Below are 26,602 nucleotides of genomic sequence, written 5' to 3'. Positions count from 1 at the left end.
TGGATTCATTTTAAGCCAGCCATATAGTCATTTTTAATCAGTAGTTGGGTTAAATAAAACTATCCAGCAGGTTGGGCAAACATTTAACCCAACCACTGGCTTAAAACAACCCAATTGCTGGGTTTGCCCATTTTCAACCCAACTTGGGTTGTTTTTAACAAAGCATTTTTTAGAGTGAGGCTAAACAGAAAGGAGATTAGTTGCATTCGTCAAATTGAATACACATTCAGGAATATGAATGATTAAGCAGTAATCAGGGAGCAGGAGATAAGGTACAGGACAACATCAAGTCCCAGGTCAGGTGATGATCCTATCGACTACAACTCAATGTATTATCAATGTTACATTTATCAAGAGGGTGCTTCTCCTTTTTTTTTCTTCTTTTTTTTAATTGTCCATCTGCCTTCATTCCTATTAAAGATAAATATCATATAAGATTCAGTAACAATAAATTAAATGCAAATAGCAAGCGCAAAAAAACAAACAAAAGTACAGAAATAATAAGACCTTAATAATAATAATGCAACTTTGTTTGAAACCCAGAGAAGTCAGGTGGTTCAACAAACAACACTACTGTGTAGGATGCACCTGTGTTTTCTCTCTAATGAGGAGGAATTGATTAGACTACTGAGAAGTGCACATGCAAAACTAAAATGGGCATTTACCAATCAGTGGCCAATTTCAGAAACACATGCCTGCATGATCTTGTGGTCATCAACTACAAATCACTGTTAGTTCAATGTCATTGGCCATGTCCACACTAATACGTTTTCGTTTGAAAACGTATATTTTTCTCTCCGTTTTGGCCTTCCGTCCACACTGAGACGGCGTTTTAAGTCAACGAAAACATAGCTTTTGGAAAACGCTCTCCAAAAGCGGATAAATTTGAAAACGCCGTCTTCGTGTCGTAGTGTGGACTGTGAAAACGGAGGCTTTTGAATACGATGACGTATTTTTGGTCATGTGATGCAGTCATATGAACAATTCAGCCAAGACACGTCTCCCAGTCTACATTCTCACTTGCTTTGGCCACTTTATACTCCTGTGTTACTCGCAGCAACAACTCCACCACACTGTCGGTCCATTTAAAAAACGCCTTTCCTCGACATTGCCTCAAAGTTTCAAAGAGTCGGAAAGTAAATAAACGCCTAGCGGGAATGACGCAGGTCGAAGCTTTACTCATGCGCAGAAGGGGGATGTAGCCGTTTTCATACGTTTCAGTGTGGATGAGCAACTTTTGGAAAACTTTTGAAAATGATAGTGTGGACGCGGAGCGTTTTTAGACGAAAACTCCGTTTTCAAATACAGCCGGATTAGTGTAGACATAGCCATTGTCTCAAAGCATTTTTGCTGTCGGCTTTTATCAAAATTTCAATGTTGATCCAACATTGAAATGTCAATCTCAACCGAAATGATGGTTTGGATCAAAACTCAACATTGTATCAATGTCACCATGTTATCTGGGCTACATTTAAAGCTGTCAGTGAGTCTCATTTGTTTTTTTCTTAGTTGTGTGGATTATTTATATGAACTTCTCACAAAAAAATTCACTTGCATACACGTATATTTCTTCTTATCCTTGTTCTAAAGAATTTTAAAGGAATAGTCAAGCCATCCTAGGTGTATATGACTTTCTTCTTTCAGCCGAACACAATCAGAATTATATTTAATAATATCCTGGCTTTTCTCAGCTTTGTAATGGCATTGAATAGTGTCCGAGTTTTTGAAGCTCTAGTCCTATAGACTTAGGATGAGAAAATTATGGGATAATTTAGATTTTTGACTCAACTATTACTTTAAGTATTCTAAATTAGTGACCTTGTGCATTAGAGGTTGGTAATTTGCATAAAACATGCCCAAACCATCTGCATAGGGAGTTTTCACAACCTTTTTATAGTCTTTCTGTGCTCTCTAAAGACACTCATGTCCAGCAAAATCCTCAAGCAATGTATGTGTGGTTTCAGTTGTTCGTACATTTTTTTGTAGATTTAGAACAAAATTGAACAGGAATGTTAGCGAATGAAAAATGACTTTTTTTGTGAAAACATATAAATTATGAATTGGCATATAAACATATGTGTATATATGCCAATTCAGCAATCAAATTTAAAAACATCAACAAATTTGATCGTCACACCAAAAACGAAAACAATAGCAGTTCAAATATATACTTGGATTTTGATCCATCATTGGGTCCCATTGACTTTTTTTCTCAATTGCGTGGTTTATGCATATTAATATGCATAAGTACTTTGCACAATGTCCACCTAATTCACAACTCATTTTTATGCATACAAATTTATTCTTAACCTTGTTCTAATGTTAATGAATTTTGAGTATTGTAAATGAGGTTAGTAATTTGCATAAAACACGCCCAGTGCCTTTACCAATAAGATGATTGGCTCTTTTCATTTCCATTTTTCAATTAGTGGCCTCACATACACTTAACCTACACAGTACTTACACTCAACCTTTAGATATTAGTCAAGTTATACATATTTATATGCTGACCAGACCAAAATAAGTGCACTTAAACATCTTAAAACATGACACTCAAGTTTGCTAGCATCATACATTCAAATGCCTATTGTATCAAAACATGGGAATATCCCACCTCTCTGTTCATGAATATTAATTCGATGTAGTGATATCGCCCAGTAGATCAGATTTAATGAAGGTTTTAAGTGGACCTGCACTGTAGAGAAAGCTCTCAGATGGAGCATTTGATGGATAGGTATGATTAAGAAATCTTTCTGAGGGCGTGGAAAGTGTCAGAAATACATTGGGTTCCCAAAATCACAATTGGACCTGCCTCTGTGACATTTCCATCAACAGACGCCTACATGAGAGTGTGTTGCATCAGAAGTTGAAACTCAACCTTTAGCGACACACTAGCCCTGTTGCAGAAGCTCTAAAGTAGCTGTTTTACTCATTCATCTACACTTTTTTCTTTGTATCTCTCAGTAAGTGGGAGGACAAATTTCTAATGGTTGCTATGCACATTTATTCACACAATAGCAAGTCGGCTCTCAGCATTCTTTGTCACGTTACTGGCGTTTTATCTGAGCATCATGACTCTCTGTTTCAATGTTTTCAGAAGGTCAGTGGGCTTAAACATCCTCAGCCTCCTTAACATCTCTGCTCTTTGATCCAAAAACAAATATTACTCTCTGTCCCAAGATCTTTTTCACCAATAGATGAGCTATGAATATTTATACCTCAACTCGCACTCTTATTAGAAACAGCAACGAATATTCTTTCAATGAGCTTATCTGACAGGTGTGCGCCTTACATGATTGGGCGAAAGGGGGGCATGCATATGCATGAGGCAGCCAATGGAGTGATGAATAAATTGGGGCTGTTGGAGGCTCAGAGAGACTTTTATAGAAAGATAAAGTGAACATGTCAGTGCAGCCAGCAGTGGAAAAGAGGTTGAGACGGAGGAGGTATTTATTGTTTCTGCCGTTGAATCCGATCCAGGCGCCAGTTTGAATATGTATATCCTGATCTGCATAAATGTACAGTACAATGAGACTGAATAAGTGCTGATTTGTTCGGGAAGAAAGAAAAGGAGGAGAGGAAAGAGAGAAGAAAGAATGGGAATTAATTGGAAAAACTGCAACATTGTTATGCTGTTCATTTTTTGCTGTTGTTGTTGTTGTTTGCTTAACCCCCCTTCTTTATTCTCTCGATATTCTTCGGTAAGTGAAAAGCTGTTATCAGCATTACTGTTAACAGGTCCTTTGTCTCCTTTTATTTGGAGTGAGTTAGACAAGGCGAGAAAGAGAGAGAGAGAGAAAAAAAACAAATGTCAGGTGTGTGAAAAAGTAACAGGAGTCTTGCTCTTCCTGTCAAGAATAAAGGGGAAAATAAAAGTGCAGTGGATGAAAGGGTTTTCTTTTTTATGGCAGGCATATGCCAGGACACATGTTAATTTGATCTTATATATACGAACACATTTTAACAACTAATAGAGTGTAAAAATAAATTTAACATCTGTAATTATATATTAAGTGAAAGTGAACTCGCTCTCCCGTTCCTTCAAAAATACAGCGCATGTGATGTTAATAAATGGAAAGAGGCTAGTTGAGTGAGAGCAAAAACATAAGAAAGTAGTAATGCAGAGGTGAAAAGGGTGATTAATAGAATGTACATCATACCTGCATGCAAATCCCTCCCACACACAAAGTACCAGTTGCGTAAGTTATTGGTACTTCTTAGTAATTTCATGACTTACTAATTGATAACATAACTACGACATTGCATGCTTGTCATTTCTTTTGCGCTTTATTTATAATGAAGTGGTACACAGGCAGGCGCCGCATCATTTGCACGTGGAATTGAAGAGTGCTCGCTACGAGCGTAACAAGTTTACGAAAATAACATTAGAATAACAACACTGACACTTAGTTTGACAACATCTCTAACCGCATTTACTGAATCAGGACAAGGTGTTTTTCTGACACAAGTGTCAACAGCTTTCAGGCACGCCTTTCAAAATAAAAGTCTTGCATCATAAAAAAATATAGAATTAAGTTTTTATTGTTGTTGTTTTTGACTACACACCAAAGTCCCTTCCAAGGAAAGTCTGTTCACTTGGCTGCCATATTTGCAATGCCTCTGGCCAGCTATTTCGGGCATCCAAGAACAAGTCCTATCTATACGAATAGAGGAATCCTGAAAATCTCAAAATCTCTCACAATTAAATAACCTATTTCAAATCAGCAACAAAAATAAATGTTGTTTCTTATGCCCAAATAGTGTTAAAAAGGCTGATTTTTCAGAACTAAACAAATATTTAATTATTACAGTAGTAATTTCTCTATAGAAATGATATCAAAATTGAAATATGTTGATCAAAATCATACATTTATTCACAAACTGAGCAGGAAAGGCAACTTTTGGATGCCATCTTTATTTTTCTAGCTCAACTGTGACAAAATGGAAAGCACAGGATTGTTTGATATCAAAGGCAGCTAAGGATACATCTATGCTTCCTTCAAAAATCGATCAGATGAAGGTATCTCAGGAAACAGGAAGTGAAGCTAACATTGGATTCAGACGTGCCTTGATGCTTTCCTACTTTGAAATGTGTCCTCAGAAGGCAGCATTTTACAGTTTTTTAGACGCAGCTATTGACTTTATCAATCAGCGTTTGGCTCTTTTACTTAGAAGGCGGGACAAATTCTGCCATATTGCGCATTGCCGTTTCTCACATTCATAACTAATAGTAGTGAACCGTCTTTCTATATCTGTATCTCCGCGACCCACTCAAAATGGTCTTGCGACCCATCAGGTGAAAAACAATGCTCTAGAACACACTCAGATTGGATTTAAATAGTAAAAATATAAATCCAAGCCCTCAGTTATGAAGTACACAACACCACACATGAAGTCCTCCACAAATACCTAAACAACCACCTACCTATGATCTAGAAACCAACTCAAACATCTAAGCAACCACTTACCAACCACCAAGAATACTTAGCAATGCCCTAGCAACCACACACAACACCTAGACAACCAACTAGGGATACCCTAGAAACAACTTAGCACTTGTATGCCAGTGCCCTAGAAACTACCCAGTACACATCAGCAACCACCTAGCTACACTGTGACAACCACACATAACTTATAACCAACCACCTATCTATGCTCTAGCAACCACTTAGAAAACATAAGAAACCACCTAACAACAACAGCAACCACTCAAAAAACATAGGACCTGCATTGTAATGCCTTAGCAACTACCCAGCACACATCAGCAGCCACCTAGCAATGCCATGATGATAATCACCCATAACATTTAAGCAACCACCTAGAACACTGAGTAACACCCTATAGCCACCACTCAAAAAACATAGCACTTAGAGATACCCTAGCAATCACTCAAAAAAACATAACACATGCTTAGTAATGCCCTAGCCAACTACCCAGCACACATCAGCAACCACCCTCTAGCAACAACCCAGAACAGCTTAATAACCTCATAACAACAGGGTGAAGATTTTTATACTTTTTGCAATATTTTCTACAGAGAATGTTAAAATCTTGTTTATACTTACAAGTTTGTGTGTGTATGTGTGTTTGTATGAGCACAGAGTCCCCTTACTTCACATCAAAACCAAAGAGGTCGGTGATAACGGAAGTTGAGAAAACTGTGGAGCTTCAGTGTCAGGCCAAAGGTAAGCCCCGCCTACTGCCCCACCCCTTCTAGAGACAGACAGCCATATTGCACCTATCAAATGACTGCAGCAACTCTGAGTTAGATCATTTTAGAGTCATATTATATATGTCCTACATACTCTGCTGTTGTATAACCATTCTCCTGCAGGAAACTATAATCTTTATATTGTCAGGAGTATAAAAACTGCCAGCACTTGAACAAAAAAGCCACTTAACTTCCAGCACACTATATGTCAATCCCAAATGTTTGAATGTATCTTTTAAAAACATAATGTTCCCATTTCTGCATAATGTTATAGCATGTTCATTTTATTGTGGCCGGTGTGCTTTCAGCCGACTATTTGCCATAAGAACGTTATTCAGTTTATGTGCTGAGTCAACCGCAAGACTTGCTTTTAGCATAACCGTTTGTCGCTTCACAAATTTGACCTTTTCTCCAAGCGCGCCGCATCGACCCTTGCTCATTTCTGCAATGTGTCCTTATTTGAATTCATCTTTATTTAATCGATTAAATGAGTGATCTGGAATAAGCGGTCAAGTACATTAGAAAAGGCGAGCGAGGCGCTAATGGTATTAGCTGCTAATTGGTGTCAATGTTCATACTATGTTAAGATCTAGTTAAAAGACATTAGGTATATCATTGGCTCACAGGGCAACAGAGGAGTAGAATCCAACTAGAAAATCCTTTTAACAAGCTGCGTCAATCTGACCTACATTTCAGCAACAAAGTGCCAAGTGTCTAAAAGTTAAACTTTTCATGACTTCTAACAAGGAAAATTCATAAAGAGAGACCTCAAACGGTTCTTTCTTCTCCCCTTTTTTCTTTCGTAATATTTTCTCCTTTATTTAATGGAAATCTGGACAGTTTCTCCTTCATGAAACTTCATGAAACTTTTTTAAAACTACTGAGACTCTTTTTTTTTTTTGTGGCAGAGATTGTACCTCTGCAATTTACACTTGCTGAGAATCTCGACTCGTTCTTTTTGCACTTTGTAAGGGTGTGAAGCTGAGTTTGTGCACACTTTGTCATAAACTGTCAAAAATTTAATTACAGCGAGCTTGTTTTTGACAGTCTTATTTTAACATCCTTGTCTTGCATCCCGTGGGTGTGACACGACTATCGACGCTGAGACTCCATAGGAGGCGGGGTGGAGCGGATTCACGCTATTTGACCTTTTAAAGTGTTGAGCTGCAGGATTTATCCATGATACATTCTTTAATTTGCATATCATGATGAGCATATCATGAGTTCCTTCAGATGAACTTAATTTACAATTATTGCTAATACATATAATTGCCGTTTTATTCATTTTGCGCTCGCTTCTTGAGTTCTCGCTCCCTCTCTTATCCTCCTATCCAAATCGTCTCCTTTCTTGTCGGTGAAGCATGTCAAAATTTTATTGGAAGTTTAATCAATCAAAGCCAATTTATTAGATTAAATTTTCATTAATTAAACCAAAGTGTGCCCTGATGAAAGTCTATTGATGAAAACGTTAACTTTGTGATAAATCAAACACTCTCTGTGTGTGTGTGGGTGTGTGTGTCTGCTTTGGTAATAATTTTCTCATCTACCAAGTGTCATATGGCATTTGTGTAAATCTAGCCCTTACAAATTTGGTGTATATAAGGTTGGAATAATTATGATTTTTTATTTATTTATTTTTTTTTTTATGTTTTTTAGAAAGAAGTCTCTTCTGCTCACCGAGAAGAGTCTGCATTTCTGCATTTGTCTGCATTTATGTGATTAAAAATACAGTAAAAAAAAAAAATAGTTATATTGCAAAATATTATTACAATTTAAAATATCTTTTCTAGTTTTATATATTTTAAAACGTGTATGTATGTATGTGTATATATATATATAAAATATCTGCTGAAATACCTTGTGATGCTTTATGTATTATTCAGGGATTCCCACACCGAAGCTGGAGTGGTTAAAAAATGCCGTCCCCCTCTCCACACTGAACAACCCTCGATACAAGCTTACCTCTTCCTCAATGGTTCTGCAAGTACGGAGAATTCAGCCGGATGATGCTGGCATATTCCAGTGCTTCGCTGAAAACACGGCTGGAGAAATACAAGCACATACCAACTTGGTCGTCACAAGTAAGACAAATATTTATAGGAATATTTCACCCAAAAATGCAGTTCTGCCATCATTTACTCACCCACGTGTTGTTTCAAACCCATATGACTGACTGTCTTTTGGTAGATATTTTGAATTTATTTTTGTGCTTTTTTGGAGCTTGAGAGCCCCTATTTACAATATGCTTTCATTGTGTGGACACAAGAAATTCTTCAAAATCTCTGAAGTCATATGGGTTTGAAACGGCATGAGGGTGAGTAAATGATGACAGGATTTTCATTTTTGGTGAATCATTGCTTCAGGCTAATGGGAGAATGATGCATAAATACAGCCATGGATGTTTTAAAAGTCAGTGATCTCGCTCTCTTATCCTCCCGGTTGTGAATTGATCAGGGAGTTCAGAGACCTCTCATTGATCTGTGTAATTAATCAGTGTCTACTGAGAGATCAACCTTTAACACACACACACACACAGCACTTAATCAACACCTCCAGCTCTCTCTCTCGCTTAGTCATCCTCATCTCTCTTTTGCTCTCAAGTTTCATTTCAGTTCACACCATTTTTTATTTAAGTTTGAGAGTTTTAAAGTTAGGTACATTCATTATGCATGTAATTAACAAGTGAATAATTTAAATAAATGAATGTTATAATAGTGGTGTGATATTTAGAGCAGCAGTTTGTTCACTCAAATACTGGATATACATATAAGCAGTGACCCCAAATACTTGAACACTTAAGTCTCACATAAAATGTATGAATATCATTGCATTAGATATAAAAATATGAAACCAACCATCTGCTAACAAATAATGTTTGAGCTACAATACCATTCAAAAGTTTGAGGTCAGTAAGATTTTAAAAATGTTTTTGATGCTCACCAACACTGCATTTATTTGATAATCAGGATTCTTTTATTAATAGAAAGCTCAAAAGAACAGCATTTATTTGATATATACTGTATATATAGCCAGGCTTGGGAGGGTTACTTTAAAAATGTATTCCGTTACAGTTACAAATTACTTCATAAAAAAAGTATTCAGTAACGTAATCCAAGTACTATAATATGAAAGTAATGTAACTGATTACTTTTGGATTACTTCAAGGTCACATATATATATATATATCTATATATATATATATATATATATATATATATATATATATATATATATATATATATATATATATATATATATATATATATATATATATATATATATATATATATTAAATTTAATTTTGATTATTTCTTCTCTTCAAGTTTTTAAATGTTACACGTTCCATACTTTTGAATGGGTCTCAACAATAAAAATATTTAAAAAATCTGATAAATTATCTATTGCAATATTATTATCGTTGTTGTTGTTTAGAGCTTAAAAATATAAAAGTCACATCAGATCATAAACTGAACAAGCTAGGATCAAAGATTTCTGTTTATGTTTGTTCTGCTTTAATTTTAATGTTTAGCATTTTGGTTATTAAAACCTATTAAAACTAAGCAATCATGTCTCATTTCCGCAATCTGGGAATACACAGCCCTGAATATATATGTAAAGGGCTATATGACATCTAGTGGCTACAGTATGGTATTACAGATTATTTTTTTAGTCCTTTGATAAAGAAAGTGTTTTCGTAGCTGGAAGGCAGAGTTTGCACTGTACAACCATGTTGTTTGCAGTTTCTACTTTGAAAACAATATAGCAGCAAAATTTCCATGAATTGCTATCGTTTCAAATAGCAGCAGTGATTCAGTCTGCGTCTGAGGAGATTGTAGATGGGTGTTATTTGCACATGCACCAGCGGGTGGCTCACTTGAGTAATCACTGACAACAGAACCAGGAAATACTATATAATCAAGCAGCGCTTAAAGGTGCTCTAAGTGATCCTGGGTGGAGTAACTTCCTGTTGACGTTCGAAGTGTTGTCAAACAAAACAAAGGCTAGCTAGACCCTCTCTCCTCCTCCTCCTCCCCCTCCCCTCACCGCTTCCTGAAACAGTCATGAACGCTCATTTAAAATCATTCTTGTCAGTTATTGGCTGGAGCATGTTTATTATGTTAAGTGTTCAAGGCTGCACCAGTTTGTTTTTATTGCCGTTTTCGGAGCTTGTGGCGACTACAGAGACCATGTTTTTTTTACAGTATGTTCAGGGGACAGGCAGCTAGCGGATAGTGAGGAAATGTTTGCTGTATGTGACAAAAAATGTTTTGGCCTAAAAACACGTGACATCACTTAGAGCACCTTTAATATGTGTTATTATGGCAAAATAATGATTTATTTAGTTTTAAATGAAACCATTGTAATCCTGATAGTATCCCCCCTTTTTTAAAAATGTAACTGTAATCTGATTACTACATTTTTTGACGTAACTGTAACGAATTACAGTTACTGGATTTTTGTATCCTGATTACGTAACGCCGTACCATGTATTCCTTTACTCGCCAACCATGTTTATAGCAATGTAAAAGTCTTTACTGTCACTTTTTATCAGCTTAATGCATTCTTGGTGGATAAAAGTTTTTTTTTTTTTTTAATCTTACTGACCCCAAACTTTTGAATGGGAGTGTTACTAACTTTGGGTTTCTTGAAATTCACTTAAGTAAGATATTTTAAACATCATCATATAAATAATGTTTTTTAAGTGTTTTGCTTTTTTTCAATAATTATTAAAAAAGTATATATATTTTTTGTGGCTCGCAATAATTTACAGCTCATATTAATGGAATTTGTTTGAAAAGTTCATTTATCATGCTGAAGGACAATTTTGAATAACTTAAGTTTGAGCTACTGTATTTCTATTGTATTATCATTTCAAACCTAAATTATTTTAAGGGTTTTGGTTCACTCTATATTTTCTTACTTGTTTTCATGGTAGGCATGTCACCATCTTTCACCACGCCCCCTTCTGACATCACTGTGACTGACGGTACATCAGCTGTCTTCACCTGTGAGACATCCGGTGCCCCCAAACCTGCCATTGTTTGGAGGAAAGGTAAGTAAGATTACATTCACACTTGTTTGCACATCATTTACTCGATTACACATTTCAGCAGTTTGGTGACTAACCCATGTGAATCTGACAGGTTCTCAGGTGTTAGCAAGCGGATCGGTGCAGATGACTCGTTTCACTCTGCTGGAGTCTGGAGGCTTACAGATACTACCCATAATGCCAGGCGACGCAGGGAACTACACGTGTTTGGCATCTAACTCTGAGGGACTGGTCAACGCCACCGTGGCCCTGACAGTCTTGAGTACGAAACTGAAATAATGTTAATAATATGTTGTTTTTAATGAAGTACAAACAAATGTAGCGTATTTGAAATTCAGCACCGGCAGGATTGCAGACAATTTCCAAACATGCCTTTTATCAGCAGTCATTGTTTAGCTTAATAGTGGCGTTCATTAGCCAGGCTGATTGTAAAGGCATAGCAGAGCACAATATTTGTGAAATGTTAAGTCTTTTCAAGTAATTTCACACCGCAATAGTGTCATCCTTAAATCCCAAGGCCTCAGTTTGTCTTGCTGTGCATGCTTAATGATGCTGATGTAGGTTTACGCTTGAGCGTGGGTGCGTGGAAGTGTCTAAGAGCATTTTTGACATCCAGCCTAAATAATGCTGTTTGTGGATTGGCCACTTAAAAGGAAAGCAAGAAGTCTCTCAGATTAAGACTGCAGCGTGTAATTTATGCACCGTTGGCGGCGCCAAATGGAATTTCAGAAAAACTACTCTCGTCTACTTTGTTCAGACAAAAAGGTAGTCCTACCTCAAACTCACACCATTGACTAGGCTGGAAGTTGACATGTTGGGCCGCACAGCAACGGTGTTTGCAGCCTACAGATGGCTGACTTATAAGTGTCAGTGCGCATTAAACTGGAATATAGCATTTTAATGTCGAAAATATTACATGCATTAGCTTTAATCAAGTCAATTGGACCCAGTGGGTTGTGTGTGTGAGAGAATTTGTTCATTTGCTTAGCCGTACTATATGTTCATTGAGACGCAGTGTGAATATTCGAACGTTCATGCTTTGTAAATTTCATTCTGTTTTGCTAATGAAGCTGTCAGTGGGAATTACCTAATAGGGTTAAAAGAACTGTGAATAATGATTAAACTGTGGTGTGATTTTGTCCTGAACTGCATTTTATTAATCAGGTCGAACCTTCATTTCAACACCCCCTGAGGATCAGCGTGTCATTAAGGGAACCACCGCTGTGCTGAACTGCATGGCAACCCACGACCCTAGAGTCACCGTCAGGTCAGAGCTTGAGCTGAGATGCATGTTGTGAAACACATTTTGACATTTAAATTTCAAAAACTTAAGAAAATTGTCTTCTGCTGTGCAAGGTCTACATTGGCTTTGGCTGATTAGCGAAGTCAAGCATTACTGTTGCTGTTACTTGAGACCCCTAACATAACTCATCCCTCTCCACTGGTGCTACAGACATGAATGGTACCTTAAACCATGCCACTTCTAAGCTATCTGAAGGTGTACTTGAGGTGGATAAACTATGATGGAAATGCTGAATACATTTCTACAGTAGATGCACATTAAAAATAAGTCACATGACTAGATGATTGGCTCTTATTTCTGTTGTGTACCGATTTTCTTTCTTTGAACACATAGAAAAAAAGTTTTTTTTGCAATATTTATGTTTTGCAATCATTTTTCCCCCCATTAATTTACAACTTGGATGGAAACATATCAACAGACACTTAGGGCCCTATAATACACCCGGCGCAATGCAACGCAAGGCGCAGCGCAAGTGTGTTTGCTAGTTTGCGTCTGGCGCCGTTCGCATTTTCCCGTTCAGCGTCACGTCCTTAAATTAGTAAATGCATTTGCGAAATTGGCTAATTAATTGAACAATCGTGCCAATACACACACATATATATATTAAATGACTCATCGCGCGGAGCTATTTGAAAGCCTGCATTTGCAAGCCCACTTTAACTTCATGCACGAGCAGATCAGTTTCTTCGCTTGAAAAGCGTTCAGCTTTTCCGCCAACAAATTCCGCCATGTAAACCGCAATCCGCCATGGCGCGAGCGCATCTCGATCTTGGGAGATGACACTCTGATTGGTTTATTGAACGTTACGACCATTACTCATTAAAAGAATAGGGACAACCCATTTTAAAAATGCGCCCCGGCGCACAGACCGTTTTTCCGTCGTTTAAATAGCAAAAGTGGATTTGGACACGCCCTGGGTGCACCTGCGCCATGCGCTTTACAATTTACGTTTAGATCTTTAAAATACGGCCTTAAGACTAGTAAGCAGCCACCTAGCAACAACCCAGAACACCCTAGAAACCGCATAACAATGCCCTGGCAACACTCCAGCTAATATTCACAAAATAGAATAGTTCACCTATTCAACTATTAAAGGGTTAGTTCACCCAAAAATGAAAATTATCCAATGATTTACTCACCCTCAAGCCATACTAGGTGTGTATGACACAATTGGAGATATATTTAAAAATATCCTGAGTCTACCAAGATTTATAATAGTAGTGAACGCTTAACTTCGCTTCACTTCAGAGGGTCTTTATTAACACCCTGGAGTCGTATGGATTATATTTATGATGGATGGATGCATTTATTTTTGACTTCAAAACAGGCCCCCCCATTCACTCCCATTATAAAGCTTGGAAGAGCCAGGATATTTTTAAATATATCTCAGATTGTGTTCTTCTGAAATAAGATAATCATATACACCTAGGATGGCTTGAGGGTGAATAAATCATGGGATCATGAACTATCCCTTTAATATCTCATGTAAATTGATCTTGCTTTACTACCTGTCAAAAAGTAGTTTTTGTTGTTGTTGTTGTTGTTGTTGTTGAAACAAATTAATTCTTTATTGATCAGCAATGTATTACATTGATCAAAAGTGACAGTAAAGACTTTTACATTGTTACAAAAGATTTTTATTTCCAACAAATGTTGTTCTTTTGAATTTTCAAAGAATCCTGAACAAAATGTCAGTTTTCACAAAAATATTCAGCAGCACAACTTCAACATTGATAAAAATAAGAAATGTTTCCTGAGCAGCAAATCAGCATATTAGAATGATTTCTGAAGGATCATGTGACACTGAATACTGGAGCAATGATGCTGAAAATGTAGCTTTGCCATCACAGGAATAAATTATATTTTAATGTGTTCAAATAGAAATCTTCTAAATAATATTACATTTTTTCTGTTTATTTCTTTACTAGGGATAAAGACAGTTTACCCTTTTTTTTTTTTACCATATTATATAGTCTTTATCCACCTTGTTGAAGTCATTATCAAGTACATAGGGAAGAGAAGCCGTCATATGGCATTTGATGTTCTGTTTCAGGAGGCTAAGTGTTTTTTCTGCAGGTCTTTGGAATGTGATATTTTTGGTGGATTATGAGTCATCATAAAGAGTCTTATTCTCCTCAGATATGCATGGAATAAAGGAACCAAGCCGCTAAGCGTGTCGACTGGTGGGCGAGTGTCATTGAAGGAAGGTTCACTCCACATCAGCCAGACGTGGTCTGGAGACATCGGAGATTACACCTGCAGGGTCATCTCACCGGCTGGAAATGACTCGAAGACCGCACGACTGGAAGTCATGTAAGCGGGAAATAGACACAAACACACAGATCCTCGCCATCATGCACTTTCGATACGTAACGCTCACAAGCGACTACACTTGTACAGTACATGTGCACTCAGTACATATTGGAGTGCTATTGTAGGAGGAAGATGCCTGGATCCCAGCTGCAGTTCTGAAGCCAAGAGAACCATCCAAAAATGGGCTGTAATGATAGGACAGAGGATGGAGCAGCTGTTATTGTGTGTGTGTGCGTGTGTGCGTGTGAGACGGGATGAAGATAAAGCGAGAGTGGAATAAGATAGGCCTGATGCCGAAGGCCAAGATCATCTCCTTTGACGACTAGCCAATGTTGCTATACTTCTGTGGCATTAGGAACTAATTAAACACACACACATACACGCGCTCAGATGTTAATTATTGCTTCTAGATGGCTGAATGTTGTGCTCCCACGGATTGTCATATGGACGGATGCAGAGGAAATCTCATCTATCTTTGAAGTAGATGAAATACAACGAGTAACACGAATGACAGATGGAGTGCGCAGCTTGTTTAATTGGATGCTTTTGAAAGTATTATTTACAATCAGAAAGATACAAACATTCCAAATCAACCTAAAAGGCCTAAAACATGTATTTTGTGTCAGAAGCCTTCATAAGTCTTTCATAACCAATTAAAATGATTACATATACAGTACCGTTCAAAAGTTTTGGGGTCAGTAAGGACATGTGATCGCAGCAATACAAAACGATCCAATCAATTCCCAATGGACAAAGTCAAGTCATGTCCTATATTTTTTTCTTGTTTGAGAAGCTGTTTCAGAACAGAACAGACCATTGGAACTTTCATGTTTCATGCCGTTTCGTGCCGACTTTAATACTTGTATTCAGCAAGGATGTATTAAATTGATCAAAAGTGACAGTAAAGACTTAAATTGTTACAAAAATGTCTGTTTTTGAATAAATGCTGTTCTTTTTATTTATCAAATAATCCTGAAGAAATTGGTTCACGGTTTACACAAAAATATTAAGTACAGTATCACAGGTATTTTCTATGGAAGCTTGTTCCTACCATGAAGTAAAAAACTAAAAAAGGTAATTGCGACTTTTATTACACAATTCTGACTTTTTTTCTCGCAATTGCGATTTTATATCTCACAGTTTTTTTTTTTCTCAGAATTGCAAGTTAAAAAGTCAAAATTGCGTAATATAAAGTCAGAATATTGTGAGATATAAAGTCAGAATTGTGAGTTATAAAATCAAAAAAAGTCAGAATTGCGTGAACTAAAGTGAGAACTGCATGATATAAAGTGAGAATTGCAAGTTAAAAAGTCAAAATTGTGTGATATAAAGTGAGAATTGCATGATATGAAATTAGAATTGCTGATATAAAGTCATAATTGCTGATATAAAGTGAGAATTGCGTGCATATAGTGAGAATTGCGAGTTATAAAGTCAAAATTGCATGAAATAAAGTCAGAATTGCATTATATAAAGTCAAAATTGCATGATATAAAGTCAAAATTGCATGATATAAAGTCAGAATTGCATGATATAAAGTCAGAATTGCATGATATAAAGTCAAAATTGCATGATATAAAGTCAAAATTGCATGATATAAAGTCAAAATTGCGTGATATAAAGTCAAAATTGCAAGATATAAAGTGAGAATTGCGAGTTGTAAAGTCAAAATTGCATGATATAAAGTCAAAATTGCAAGATATAAAGTGAGAATTGCGTGATATAAAGTGAGAATTGCGAGTTGTAAAGTCAAAATTGCATGATATAAAGTCAGAATTGCATGATATAAAGTCAGAATTGCATGATATAAAGTCAGAATTGCATGATATAAAGTCAAAATTGCATGATATAAAGTCAAAATTGCGTGATATAAAGTCAAAATTGCAAGATATAAAGTGAGAATTGCGAGTTGTAAAGTCAAAATTGCATGATATAAAGTCAAAATTGCAAGATATAAAGTGAGAATTGCGTGATATAAAGTGAGAATTGCGAGTTGTAAAGTCAAAATTGCATGATATAAAGTCAGAATTGCATGATATAAAGTCAGAATTGCATGATATAAAGTCAGAATTGCATGATATAAAGTCTGAATTGCATGATATAAAGTCTGAATTGCGAGTTATAAAGTCAAAATTGCATGATATAAAGTCAAAATTGCATGATATAAAGTCAAAATTGCAAGATATAAAGTCAGAATTGCGAGTTATAAAGTGAGAATTGCGAGTTGTAAAGTCAAAATTGCATGATATAAAGTCAAAATTGCATGAAATAAAGTCAGAATTGCATTATATAAAGTCAAAATTGCATGATATAAAGTCAAAATTGCATGAAATAAAGTCAGAATTGCATGATATAAAGTCAAAATTGCATGAAATAAAGTCAGAATTGCATTATATAAAGTCAAAATTGCATGATATAAAGTCAAAATTGTGTGATATAAAGTCAAAATTGCAAGATATAAAGTGAGAATTGCGAGTTGTAAAGTCAAAATTGCATGATATAAAGTCAAAATTGCAAGATATAAAGTGAGAATTGCGTGATATAAAGTGAGAATTGCGAGTTGTAAAGTCAAAATTGCATGATATAAAGTCAGAATTGCATGATATAAAGTCAGAATTGCATGATATAAAGTCAAAATTGCATGATATAAAGTCAAAATTGCAAGATATAAAGTGAGAATTGCGTGATATAAAGTGAGAATTGCGAGTTATAAAGTCAAAATTGCATGATATAAAGTCAAAATTGCATGATATAAAGTCAAAATTGCAAGATATAAAGTCAGAATTGCGAGTTATAAAGTGAGAATTGCGAGTTGTAAAGTCAAAATTGCATGGTATAAAGTCAAAATTGCATGATATAAAGTCAGAATTGCGAGTTATAAAGTCAAAATTGCATGATATAAAGTCAACATTGCATGATATAAAGTCAGAATTGCGAGTTGTAAAGTCAAAATTGCAAGATATAAAGTCAACATTGCATGATATAAAGTCAGAATTGCGAGTTATAAAGTCAAAATTGCATGATATAAAGTCAAAATTGCATGATATAAAGTCAGAATTGCATGATATAAAGTCAGAATTGCGTGATATAAAGTGATAATTGCGAGTTGTAAAGTCAAAATTGCATGATATAAAGTCAAAATTGCATGATATAAAGTCAAAATTGCATGATATAAAGTCAAAATTGCAAGATATAAAGTCAGAATTGCGTGATATAAAGTGAGAATTGCGAGTTGTAAAGTCAAAATTGCATGATATAAAGTCAAAAATGCATGATATAAAGTCAGAATTGCAAGCTATAATGTCCAATTGTGACCAAAAAAGACTGTTGCGAGTTTGTCTCACAATTCTGACTTTATATCTCGCAATGCATGTTATAAAGTCAAAATTGCGATATACAGTTCTGCGAAAAAACATCAGTCTCCGCAGTTCTTTTTTTCTCGCAATTGTGAGTTAAAACGCATTTCTGACTTTTTTTCTCAGAATTGCAAGATATAAAGTCAGAATTGAGTGATATAAACTCACAATTGCATCTTATAAAGTCAATTGTAAACTGGCAATTTTGATTTTTTTTTTCTCAGAACTTCTGTTTCATGCCACTTTAATACTTGTATTCAGCAAGCATGCATTAAATTGATCAAAAGTTCCCATTCAGTCGGTCACGTTCGACGTACGTCGGACAGACCGACGAATAGGAATCTCGCTAGAGAGGCCAATCTACTTCGAGTGTAACTAAACGAGCCAATGCACATTGGCATGCAATCATATGCATCAGCTGCTCGCCTCGCAGCGCGGGTATATAATGAGCAGCAGGTGCGTTGCATCTTCAGCTTTTCGCTTCGGAGCCGAACGGTGTTTGTTCCTGTTCTCTGCAAGCGAGTGTCTGCTAGAAGACGAGTCAAGCTTTTGGTTGAACTTCTCTTTTTTTCCGAGTGCGGGCGAACAGCACAGCAGCGGGGTCGACGTCCTCTCTTTTTCTGTTTCGTTTGCCGTTTTTGAGCAAATAGCTGTTTGACAGCGTCAGAAGGCTGTTCTCACGGCCGGTACGGTGCGCTTTTGAGCGCTGAAAAGCCGTTTTACGGCTGGTAAGAGTGAGCGCCTTCAAAGAGAGAGAAAGCACACGACAGGCTGCACACAATCCCTGTCTGTGTTGCGGTGGCCGTTCCCCTGCGTGCTTCAGCACTTCTAAAAGAGTAAAGTCCCTGAAAGAGCTTACACAAGTAGATTCGCGTCTTTTTAAAGACGACATCCTACTTGTGTTTCTGGATGCGATCGTTCCTGTCCTCACTGACGGCCACGATCACCGTTTCGCATGTCTGGGCGCGTGCTGAAATGATGTTCGTGGGTGTTCATGTTTTCATATGAGAACATGATCACGTCGACACGCCGGTCGTGACTCTTCTTTCTCCGGGAAGCTTGAGTCCCCTCTGTTGTTGGCCAGCTGCCGCTTGTGTGTAAAAGCACAGCCGCGGCTCTGCCCGACACTCTGGGAGACCGCGGAGATCAGCGAGAGCAAACCTCTCGCTCCTCTGCGTGTCGTGTGCCGTCGAGCTGCCGGGCTGCAGCGCGGGTTGTCACGGCAACCCAGCGCTCGCTCGGCGCTCTAGATGCGCGGTTCCCTTGCGTAATCTCCATTGTAGCGCCCTCTCTGGTGCACCAGAAGAGGTCTACTTTGCTGATATGGCTTGGGTGACATGAGGTTGAGGGGTTCCTTCGGGGAACCAACCCCCTAGGGCCCCTCCCTCTCTAGCGCATTGCAAGCTGTGCAGTTTCTGGATTGGATTGCTGGTCCTTTTCATAGGGGAACCTAGCATTTCATTCAGAGCTCCAGCTGAGGGACAGACGTCGATTGCAGCATCGGAGAGAGTGCTGTTATGCTCTGGAAATGAGGGTGACGCTGCCCACTGTAATGGTGTGTGCTTATGCTGACTCAGATTCAGAGTTTACAGCCATGCTTTCCTGGGTCTTCCAGATGTGCATGGAAAACTTGGCAGTATGGGGGTATATTGGTGCCATAAATATGGAATGCCAAAGGTGCCAATCTGCATAAGTTTTTCCTCTCTCACTACCCTCTTGGATGGGGTGGCTGTACACAGACCACACCCACCCTGCATGTGAGGCCAAGGCACTCTTTTTGCATGAGGGTAGTTCTGTGCTGGGGTTGAGCTGCGCTTGTTGACTAACCGTGATCAAAGTCACGGCGCAGGCCCTCAGCCAGACGATGTCCACCTCCGTGGTCCAGAAGTGCCCCCTGGCTTACCTTGTGAGGTGTGAGAGGTTGTCAAACTAAATGCTTTCTCAATGCTCTCATCTTACGAGGTGGCCTTTCGGTGACACTGTCGAGGACTGAGCCCAGCGGTTCTCCTCAGTTAGTAGCGGATAGGGGAGCTTCCCATGACAAACCATTGAGTTCCTCTTGGGCCGACCCTCAGTCTGCTCGTCGCCAAGGGTGTCGTCCCCTGCAAGAAACTCCGGCCCAGCAGGCTCTGCTGTATCCATTGCGGGGAGATGACGCCTCCCGTCTCTGCAGCTGTTTAACTGGTTGGTGAGAATCACCCCTGAGACGGGCGACCCAGAGATGGGTGGGGCTGCTCTTCCACCCCTGGAGGAGGGCCAGGTGGTAAATCCTTTATTGGGTTTGTTTCTGTTCCGCCACTGACCCAAGAGGCAGCGGTACCCAAATTTTAAAGAGCAGTTCCTCCATTTCCAGGTCTGAAGAGGGTTTGGAGAGCAGTGGGAGGAGAAAAACCTCACCATTCTCATCCCCCTCTTCTGTCGCCAGTGGACAGCAGCGAGCAGCGGGCAGCCAAAGCCTCGACTGCTCCCTCTGTCCATCCGTGGAGCCAGGTAAGTGTTGCCTAGCACACTGTGACGCCGCTTCGGGCCGCCTCACAAAGAGAGCCCCCCGAGCCGCGTCCCTGTGTTCCACCTCGCTGCCCTGCTGCGGGTACACCGGTGGTCCCTTTGGTCCTGCTTGTACGGTCTCTGCGAGCCGGGTTAGCGCTCCCCAGTCCGTCTCGCTGGCTCCTTCGGACCATCAGGGTCGGCTTTGCGATTCAGTTCGCCCGGCTCCCCCCAAGTTCAGGGACGTCCTCTTCACTACAGTGAAAGATGCCGATGCCCCTGTCCTGCGTGCGGAGATCGCAGTCCTACTGGCGAAGGACGCGATAGAGCCGGTCCCTCCAGCCGATTTGAGGTCGGGGTTCTACAGCCCCTACTTCATTGTACCCAGGAAAAGCGGCGGGTTACGACCGATCTTGGACCTGCGAGTTTTGAATCGGAGCCTCCACAAGCTACCATTCAAAATGCTCACGCAGAAACGCATTTTCGAGTGCATCCGTCCCCGAGATTGGTTTGCAGCGATTGACCTGAAGGACGCGTACTTCCATGTTTCAATTCTTCCGCGACACAGGCCATTCCTGAGATTCGCGTTCGAAGGTTGAGCATATAAGTACAGAGTCCTACCCTTCGGGCTGGCCCTGTCTCCCCGCGTCTTCACGAAAGTCGTGGAGGGAGCCCTTGTTCCCATGAGAGAACGGGGTGTTCGCATTCTCAACTATCTCGACGACTGGCTCATTCTAGCACAGTCCCGGGATCAGTTGTGCAAACACAGGGATTTGGTGCTCCGACACCTCAGCCAGTTGGGGCTTCAGGTCAACTGGGAAAAGAGCAAACTCGCCCCGGTGCAGAGGATCTCTTTTCTCGGTATGGAGTTGGATTCGGTCGAGCAGATAGCACGCCTCACAGAGGAACGTGCTCGGTCAGTGTTGAACTGCCTGAATACATTCAATGGCAGGACAGCGGTCCCACTGAAGTTCTTTCAGAGGCTCCTGGGGCATATGGCGGCTGCTGCGGCTGTAACACCGCTCGGTCTGCTTCATATGAGACCGCTTCAGCACTGGCTTCATGGCCGAGTCCCGAGATGGGCGTGGCAGCGCGGCACATTCCGGGTGCCAATCACTCAGGAGTGCCGCCGAACCTTCAGTCCGTGGTCGGACCCCTTGTTTCTTCGGGCAGGAGTGCCCCTAGAACAGGTGTCCCGGCATGCTGTGGTGTTCACAGATGCTTCTGCCACCGGCTGGGGTGCCACGTAATACGGGCATGCAGTCTCAGGGGTTTGGACGGGACCCCATCTGCATTGGCACATCAATTGCCTCGAGTTGCTGGCAGTACGCCTTGCTCTGAGCCGCCTCAAAGGCCTGCTTCAGGGCAAGCATGTACTGGTCCGTATGGACAACACTGCGACCGTTGCGTACATCAACCGTCAAGGTGGTCTACGCTCCCGTCGCATGTCACAACTCGCCCGCCATCTCCTCCTGTGGAGTCGGAAGCATCTGAGGTCGCTTCGCGCCATTCATGTCTCCGGTGTGCTCAACCGTGTGGCCGACGAGCTATCACGAGCTGCGCTGCCAGGAGAGTGGCGACTCCACCCCCAGGTGGTTCAGCTGATCTGGAGAGAATTCGGAAAGGCTCAGGTAGACCTGTTTGCCTCACCAGAAACCTCCCACTGCCAGTTGTTTTACTCTCTGACCGAGGGGACACTCGGGACAGATGCACTGGCTCACAGCTGGCCCCGGGGCCTGCGCAAATATGCGTTTCCCCCAGTGAGCCTACTTGCACAGACCCTGTGCAAAGTCAGGGAGGACGAGGAGCAGGTCTTGTTAGTTGCGCCTTACTGGCCCAACCGGACCTGGTTCCCAGAACTCTCACTCCTCGCGACAGCCCCTCCCTGGCCCATCCCTCTGAGGAAAGACCTTCTTTCTCAGAGACGGGGCACTCTTTGGCACCCGCGTCCAGACCTCTGGAAACTCCATGTCTGGTCCCTTGGACGGGATGCGGAGGTTCTAGGTGACTTACCCCCTGAGGTACTTAACACCATCACTTCGGCACGTGCACGGTCTACGAGACGTGCTTACGCCTCCAAAGTGGAACCTGTTCGTCGAGTGGTGCTCTTCTCGCCGGGAAGACCCCCGAAGATGCTCGATCAGAGTCGTGCTTTCCTTCTTGCAGTAGGGTTGGAGCGTAGGCTGTCCCCCCTCCACCCTCAAAAGTCCATACTGCTGCTATATCCGCTTACCACGACCACTTAGATGGCAAATCTGTTGGTCAGCACGACCTGGTCATCAGGTTCCTTAGGGGGCGAGACGGTTAAATCCTTCTCGTCCCCTCTCCATACCCTCTTGGGACCTCACTCTGGTGCTGAGAGCACTTCAGATTGCTCCCTTTGAGCCTTTGCTGTCAGTAGACTTAAAGATTCTGTCTATGAAGACTTTGCTGCTGGTGGCATTGGCCTCCATCAAGAGGGTAGGGGACCTGCAGTCATTTTCGGTCGACGAATCGTGCCTGGAGTTCGGGCCGGGTGATAGCCACGTGGTACTAAGACCCCGGCCTGGCTATGTGCCCAAGGTTCCTACCAGTCCCTTCAGGGACCAGGTGGTGAGCCTGCAAGCGCTGCCCTCGGAGGAGGCAGACCCAGCCCTGGCTTTACTCTGTCCAGTCCGCGCTTTGCGACTGTACATAGACAGAACCTAAAGCCTCAGGACCTCAGACCAGCTCTTGTCTGTTATGGAGGCCAGCAGAAGGGAAAGGCTGTCTCCAAGCAGAGGATGGCCCACTGGATAGTGGATGCCATCGCCCTGGCTTACCAAGCTCAGGGCGTGCCCTGCCCGCTCAGGTTGCATGCCCACTCCACGAGAGGTGTGGCATCCTCCTGGGCGCTGGCTCGTGGCGCCTCGCTAACAGACATTTGTAGAGCTGCGGGCTGGGCGACACCTAACACGTTCGCTAGATACTATAGCCTTCGTGTCGAGCCGGTCTCCTCCCGTGTTCTCGCCTCAGGTCAGAGGCACGGAGAGGCCCCGGCTTAGTGTCGGCTTGCTGCGCTACATGCGCATTCTATTCTCCAGAGAGTCCCTACAGGCAGACCCTGTTGAGTCCTCCGGTTACCCTTCGGCAGCCGACGTGGCGGAGCGTCTGGCGCCAGGCCTATACTCCGTTGTATCCTTGAGAACCGGGTTTAGGCTGGGTTCCATATGTGTGACCCTACGGGGATCCCATATGGTTGGTTCCACGGTTGCTCCTAAACGAAGCCCGTGTCTTTCCCTCTGGGAGAACCTACCCTTCATCGGGTTGGAGTCACCCCAGCTCTTCCATATGTAGCACAGCCCTACAGGGTTAGTCCATATGTACTTCTCCACATAACTCCTTCGGGGAAGGATGTGGCTTCCGCAGCGTTCCTTTCCCAGCGAAGGGTACGCTTTCCCAGCGTTATCCAATAGTCTCACTGAATGGGTTTTGGGGAACAGCAGTGATCGACTCTCTCTGTGTTAGCCCTGTCCCACCATCCTCAGGCAAGGGGGTTCAGGTGGCTTGCAACAGAGCGCTGGAAGGGGGCAGCTCCTGTGGCGCTTTGGTAGGGATTCCTATTCGTCGGTCTGTCCGACGTACGTCGAACGTGACCGACTGAATGGGAACGTCTCGGTTACAAAGGTAACCCTCGTTCCCTGAAGGAGGGAACGGAGACGTACGTCCCGTCGCCACAGTCGCTGTACCCCGCTGATGCTGCCGCCTATCCGGTTCGGCTCCTCAGCGAAAACCTGAAGATGCAACGCACCTGCTGCTCATTATATACCCGCGCTGCGAGGCGAGCAGCTGATGCATATGATTGCATGCCAATGTGCATTGGCTCGTTTAGTTACACTCGAAGTAGATTGGCCTCTCTAGCGAGATTCCTATTCGTCGGTCTGTCCGACGTACGTCTCCGTTCCCTCCTTCAGGGAACGAGGGTTACCTTTGTAACCGAGACGTTCTTCCTGCTTCTTCCTACATATAAATCTGTCCTTAAGAGAGAAAAAAATTCAGACCAAAGAGGTTAAAATCTAGTCTGAAGAATCCATTGCTTGTCTTCAGGGATGCTTTGACTGCACCGATTGGGAGCTGTTTAAAGACTCTAGTAAGGACATTGATGAACTCACTGATGTAGTCTGCTCTTTTATTACTTTTTGTGAGAGCTTGATTATTACTACTAAAAAGATTAAGGTCTACCCTAATAATAAACCTTGGATGTCAAAAGCAGTTAAAGGTAGTTTACAGAAAAAGAAGCTGTCCTACAGTCAAGAAGGGACCTTAGAAAGAGAAGCAGCAAAAAAGGAGGTTAAAGTGGACATATTTAAAGCTAAATAAAGGTATAAAACTAAAGTAGAGAGTAAACTGGCCGAGAAGAATATTGCTTCAGCATGGTCTGGTATGAAAACTATAGTAGGTATACAGCAAAGTGTAAATGGAACTGATATTGCCATGGATGGTTTCAGGCCAAATAGTGAACTTGCACAATGCACTAAATAATTTTTATTTGAGATTCGATCAGTTTGATTTTAAGAATGAAATTGTGGAATTGAGATGTAAATTTAAAGATAATCATCATCTCGTCCTAGACCAGAGAGCAGTTGAAAAATCTTTTCTTTCTTTAAAGTTAAATAAGAGTCCTGGTCCAGACAATATCTGTGGCAAACTATTGAAGTATTGTGCAAGGCAATTAAGTTACATCTTTTTTTACATCACATGTCTTTATACTAACAACATGTCCCGGCTCCTAAAAATAATTGTCCCGAGGCTTTAAATGACCTCAGGCCAATTGCCCTCACTTCTCTTGTAATGAAATCATTTGAAAAGCTCATAAAGACAGAGATTGTAAGGCAAACTGAGCAAGCTCTTGACCCTATGCAGTTTACCTATAGAGGAGTTGAGGACGCTACAATTACTCTACTTAATTGTTTTTCTAAGCATTTAGAAGGGAGAAATACTCATGCTAGACTGTTGTTTACTGACTTTTCCTCAGCTTTTAATACTATCCAACCTCACATTTTAGCTATGAGACTTAGCAACAATTTGCTGGGTTGGAAATTTCTTGACAAACAGAACACAGAGGGTGAAAGTAAATGTCATTTTATCAGATTTATTATGTTCGTCCACTGGTTCACCCCAGGGCTGTGTTATTTCTCCTTTATTTTATATTCTGTATACTAATATGTGCCAGAGTAAGCATGTAAATAGGACTATATTGAAATTTGCTGATGACACAGTTATCGTGAATCTGCTACACGACAATGAGTCCGGTCATGGTCCTATTATTGAGGAGTTTGTCACCTGGAGTTTGTAAGGCGAGTTTTATTATGAGAGATTGTTCCCACCCTTTAAATGCTGAGTTTAAGCTCCTCCCCTTTGGATGTCAGTCCATGGCCCCTAGGTGGAGAACTAGATGATATAGAAATACTTTTGTACCTGCAGCTATAGAACTATTAAATGACACTCTTTGCTATGCATGGTTACTTTATGTATTTTAGGTGGGTGTCAAAGGTGTGTGTAGAAACACATTGTCATGACTTTTTATTTTATTTTTTAATATTTTATAGTTATTGTATGTTGTGATGTCTTATGGATTGTCTTAAGGATAGATTGCTGAATTCAGGTACTAATAAAGATACCTTGACCTGGCAGTAAAGACTTAAATTGTTGCGAGTTTATATCACGCAATTCTGACTTTATATCTCGCAAAAGTCAGAATTGCATGTTAAAAACTTAAGAAAAAAAGTAAGAATTGTGACTTTATATCTTACAATTTTGAATTTATAATGCAACTCTGACTTTATATCATGACATTCTGACTTCATAACTCACAATTCTGACTTTATAACTCGCAAGTGTAAATCTCACAGTTCTGAGGAAAA

General features: G+C 40.6%; 1 protein-coding gene across 1 annotated transcript in view; it reads left to right on the top strand.

Moving 5' to 3' along the window:
- The window catches only part of sdk1b (sidekick cell adhesion molecule 1b), a 296,151-nt gene that overhangs the window by 175,441 nt on the left and 94,108 nt on the right, over positions 1 to 26,602 (top strand). Inside the window, exons 9-14 of the mRNA XM_067403334.1 lie at positions 6,102 to 6,185; positions 8,095 to 8,292; positions 11,148 to 11,264; positions 11,356 to 11,523; positions 12,426 to 12,528; positions 14,704 to 14,877. Coding sequence (XP_067259435.1) covers positions 6,102 to 6,185; positions 8,095 to 8,292; positions 11,148 to 11,264; positions 11,356 to 11,523; positions 12,426 to 12,528; positions 14,704 to 14,877 — 844 coding nt within the window. The remainder of the gene's footprint in view (positions 1 to 6,101; positions 6,186 to 8,094; positions 8,293 to 11,147; positions 11,265 to 11,355; positions 11,524 to 12,425; positions 12,529 to 14,703; positions 14,878 to 26,602) is intronic.

This window comes from Chanodichthys erythropterus, chromosome 12 (genome assembly GCF_024489055.1).
Source record: "Chanodichthys erythropterus isolate Z2021 chromosome 12, ASM2448905v1, whole genome shotgun sequence".
In the NCBI taxonomy this organism is placed as follows: domain Eukaryota; kingdom Metazoa; phylum Chordata; class Actinopteri; order Cypriniformes; family Xenocyprididae; genus Chanodichthys; species Chanodichthys erythropterus.
The sequence above is the reverse complement of the archived record's forward strand: the minus strand, read 5'-3'. Positions and strand labels throughout refer to the sequence as shown.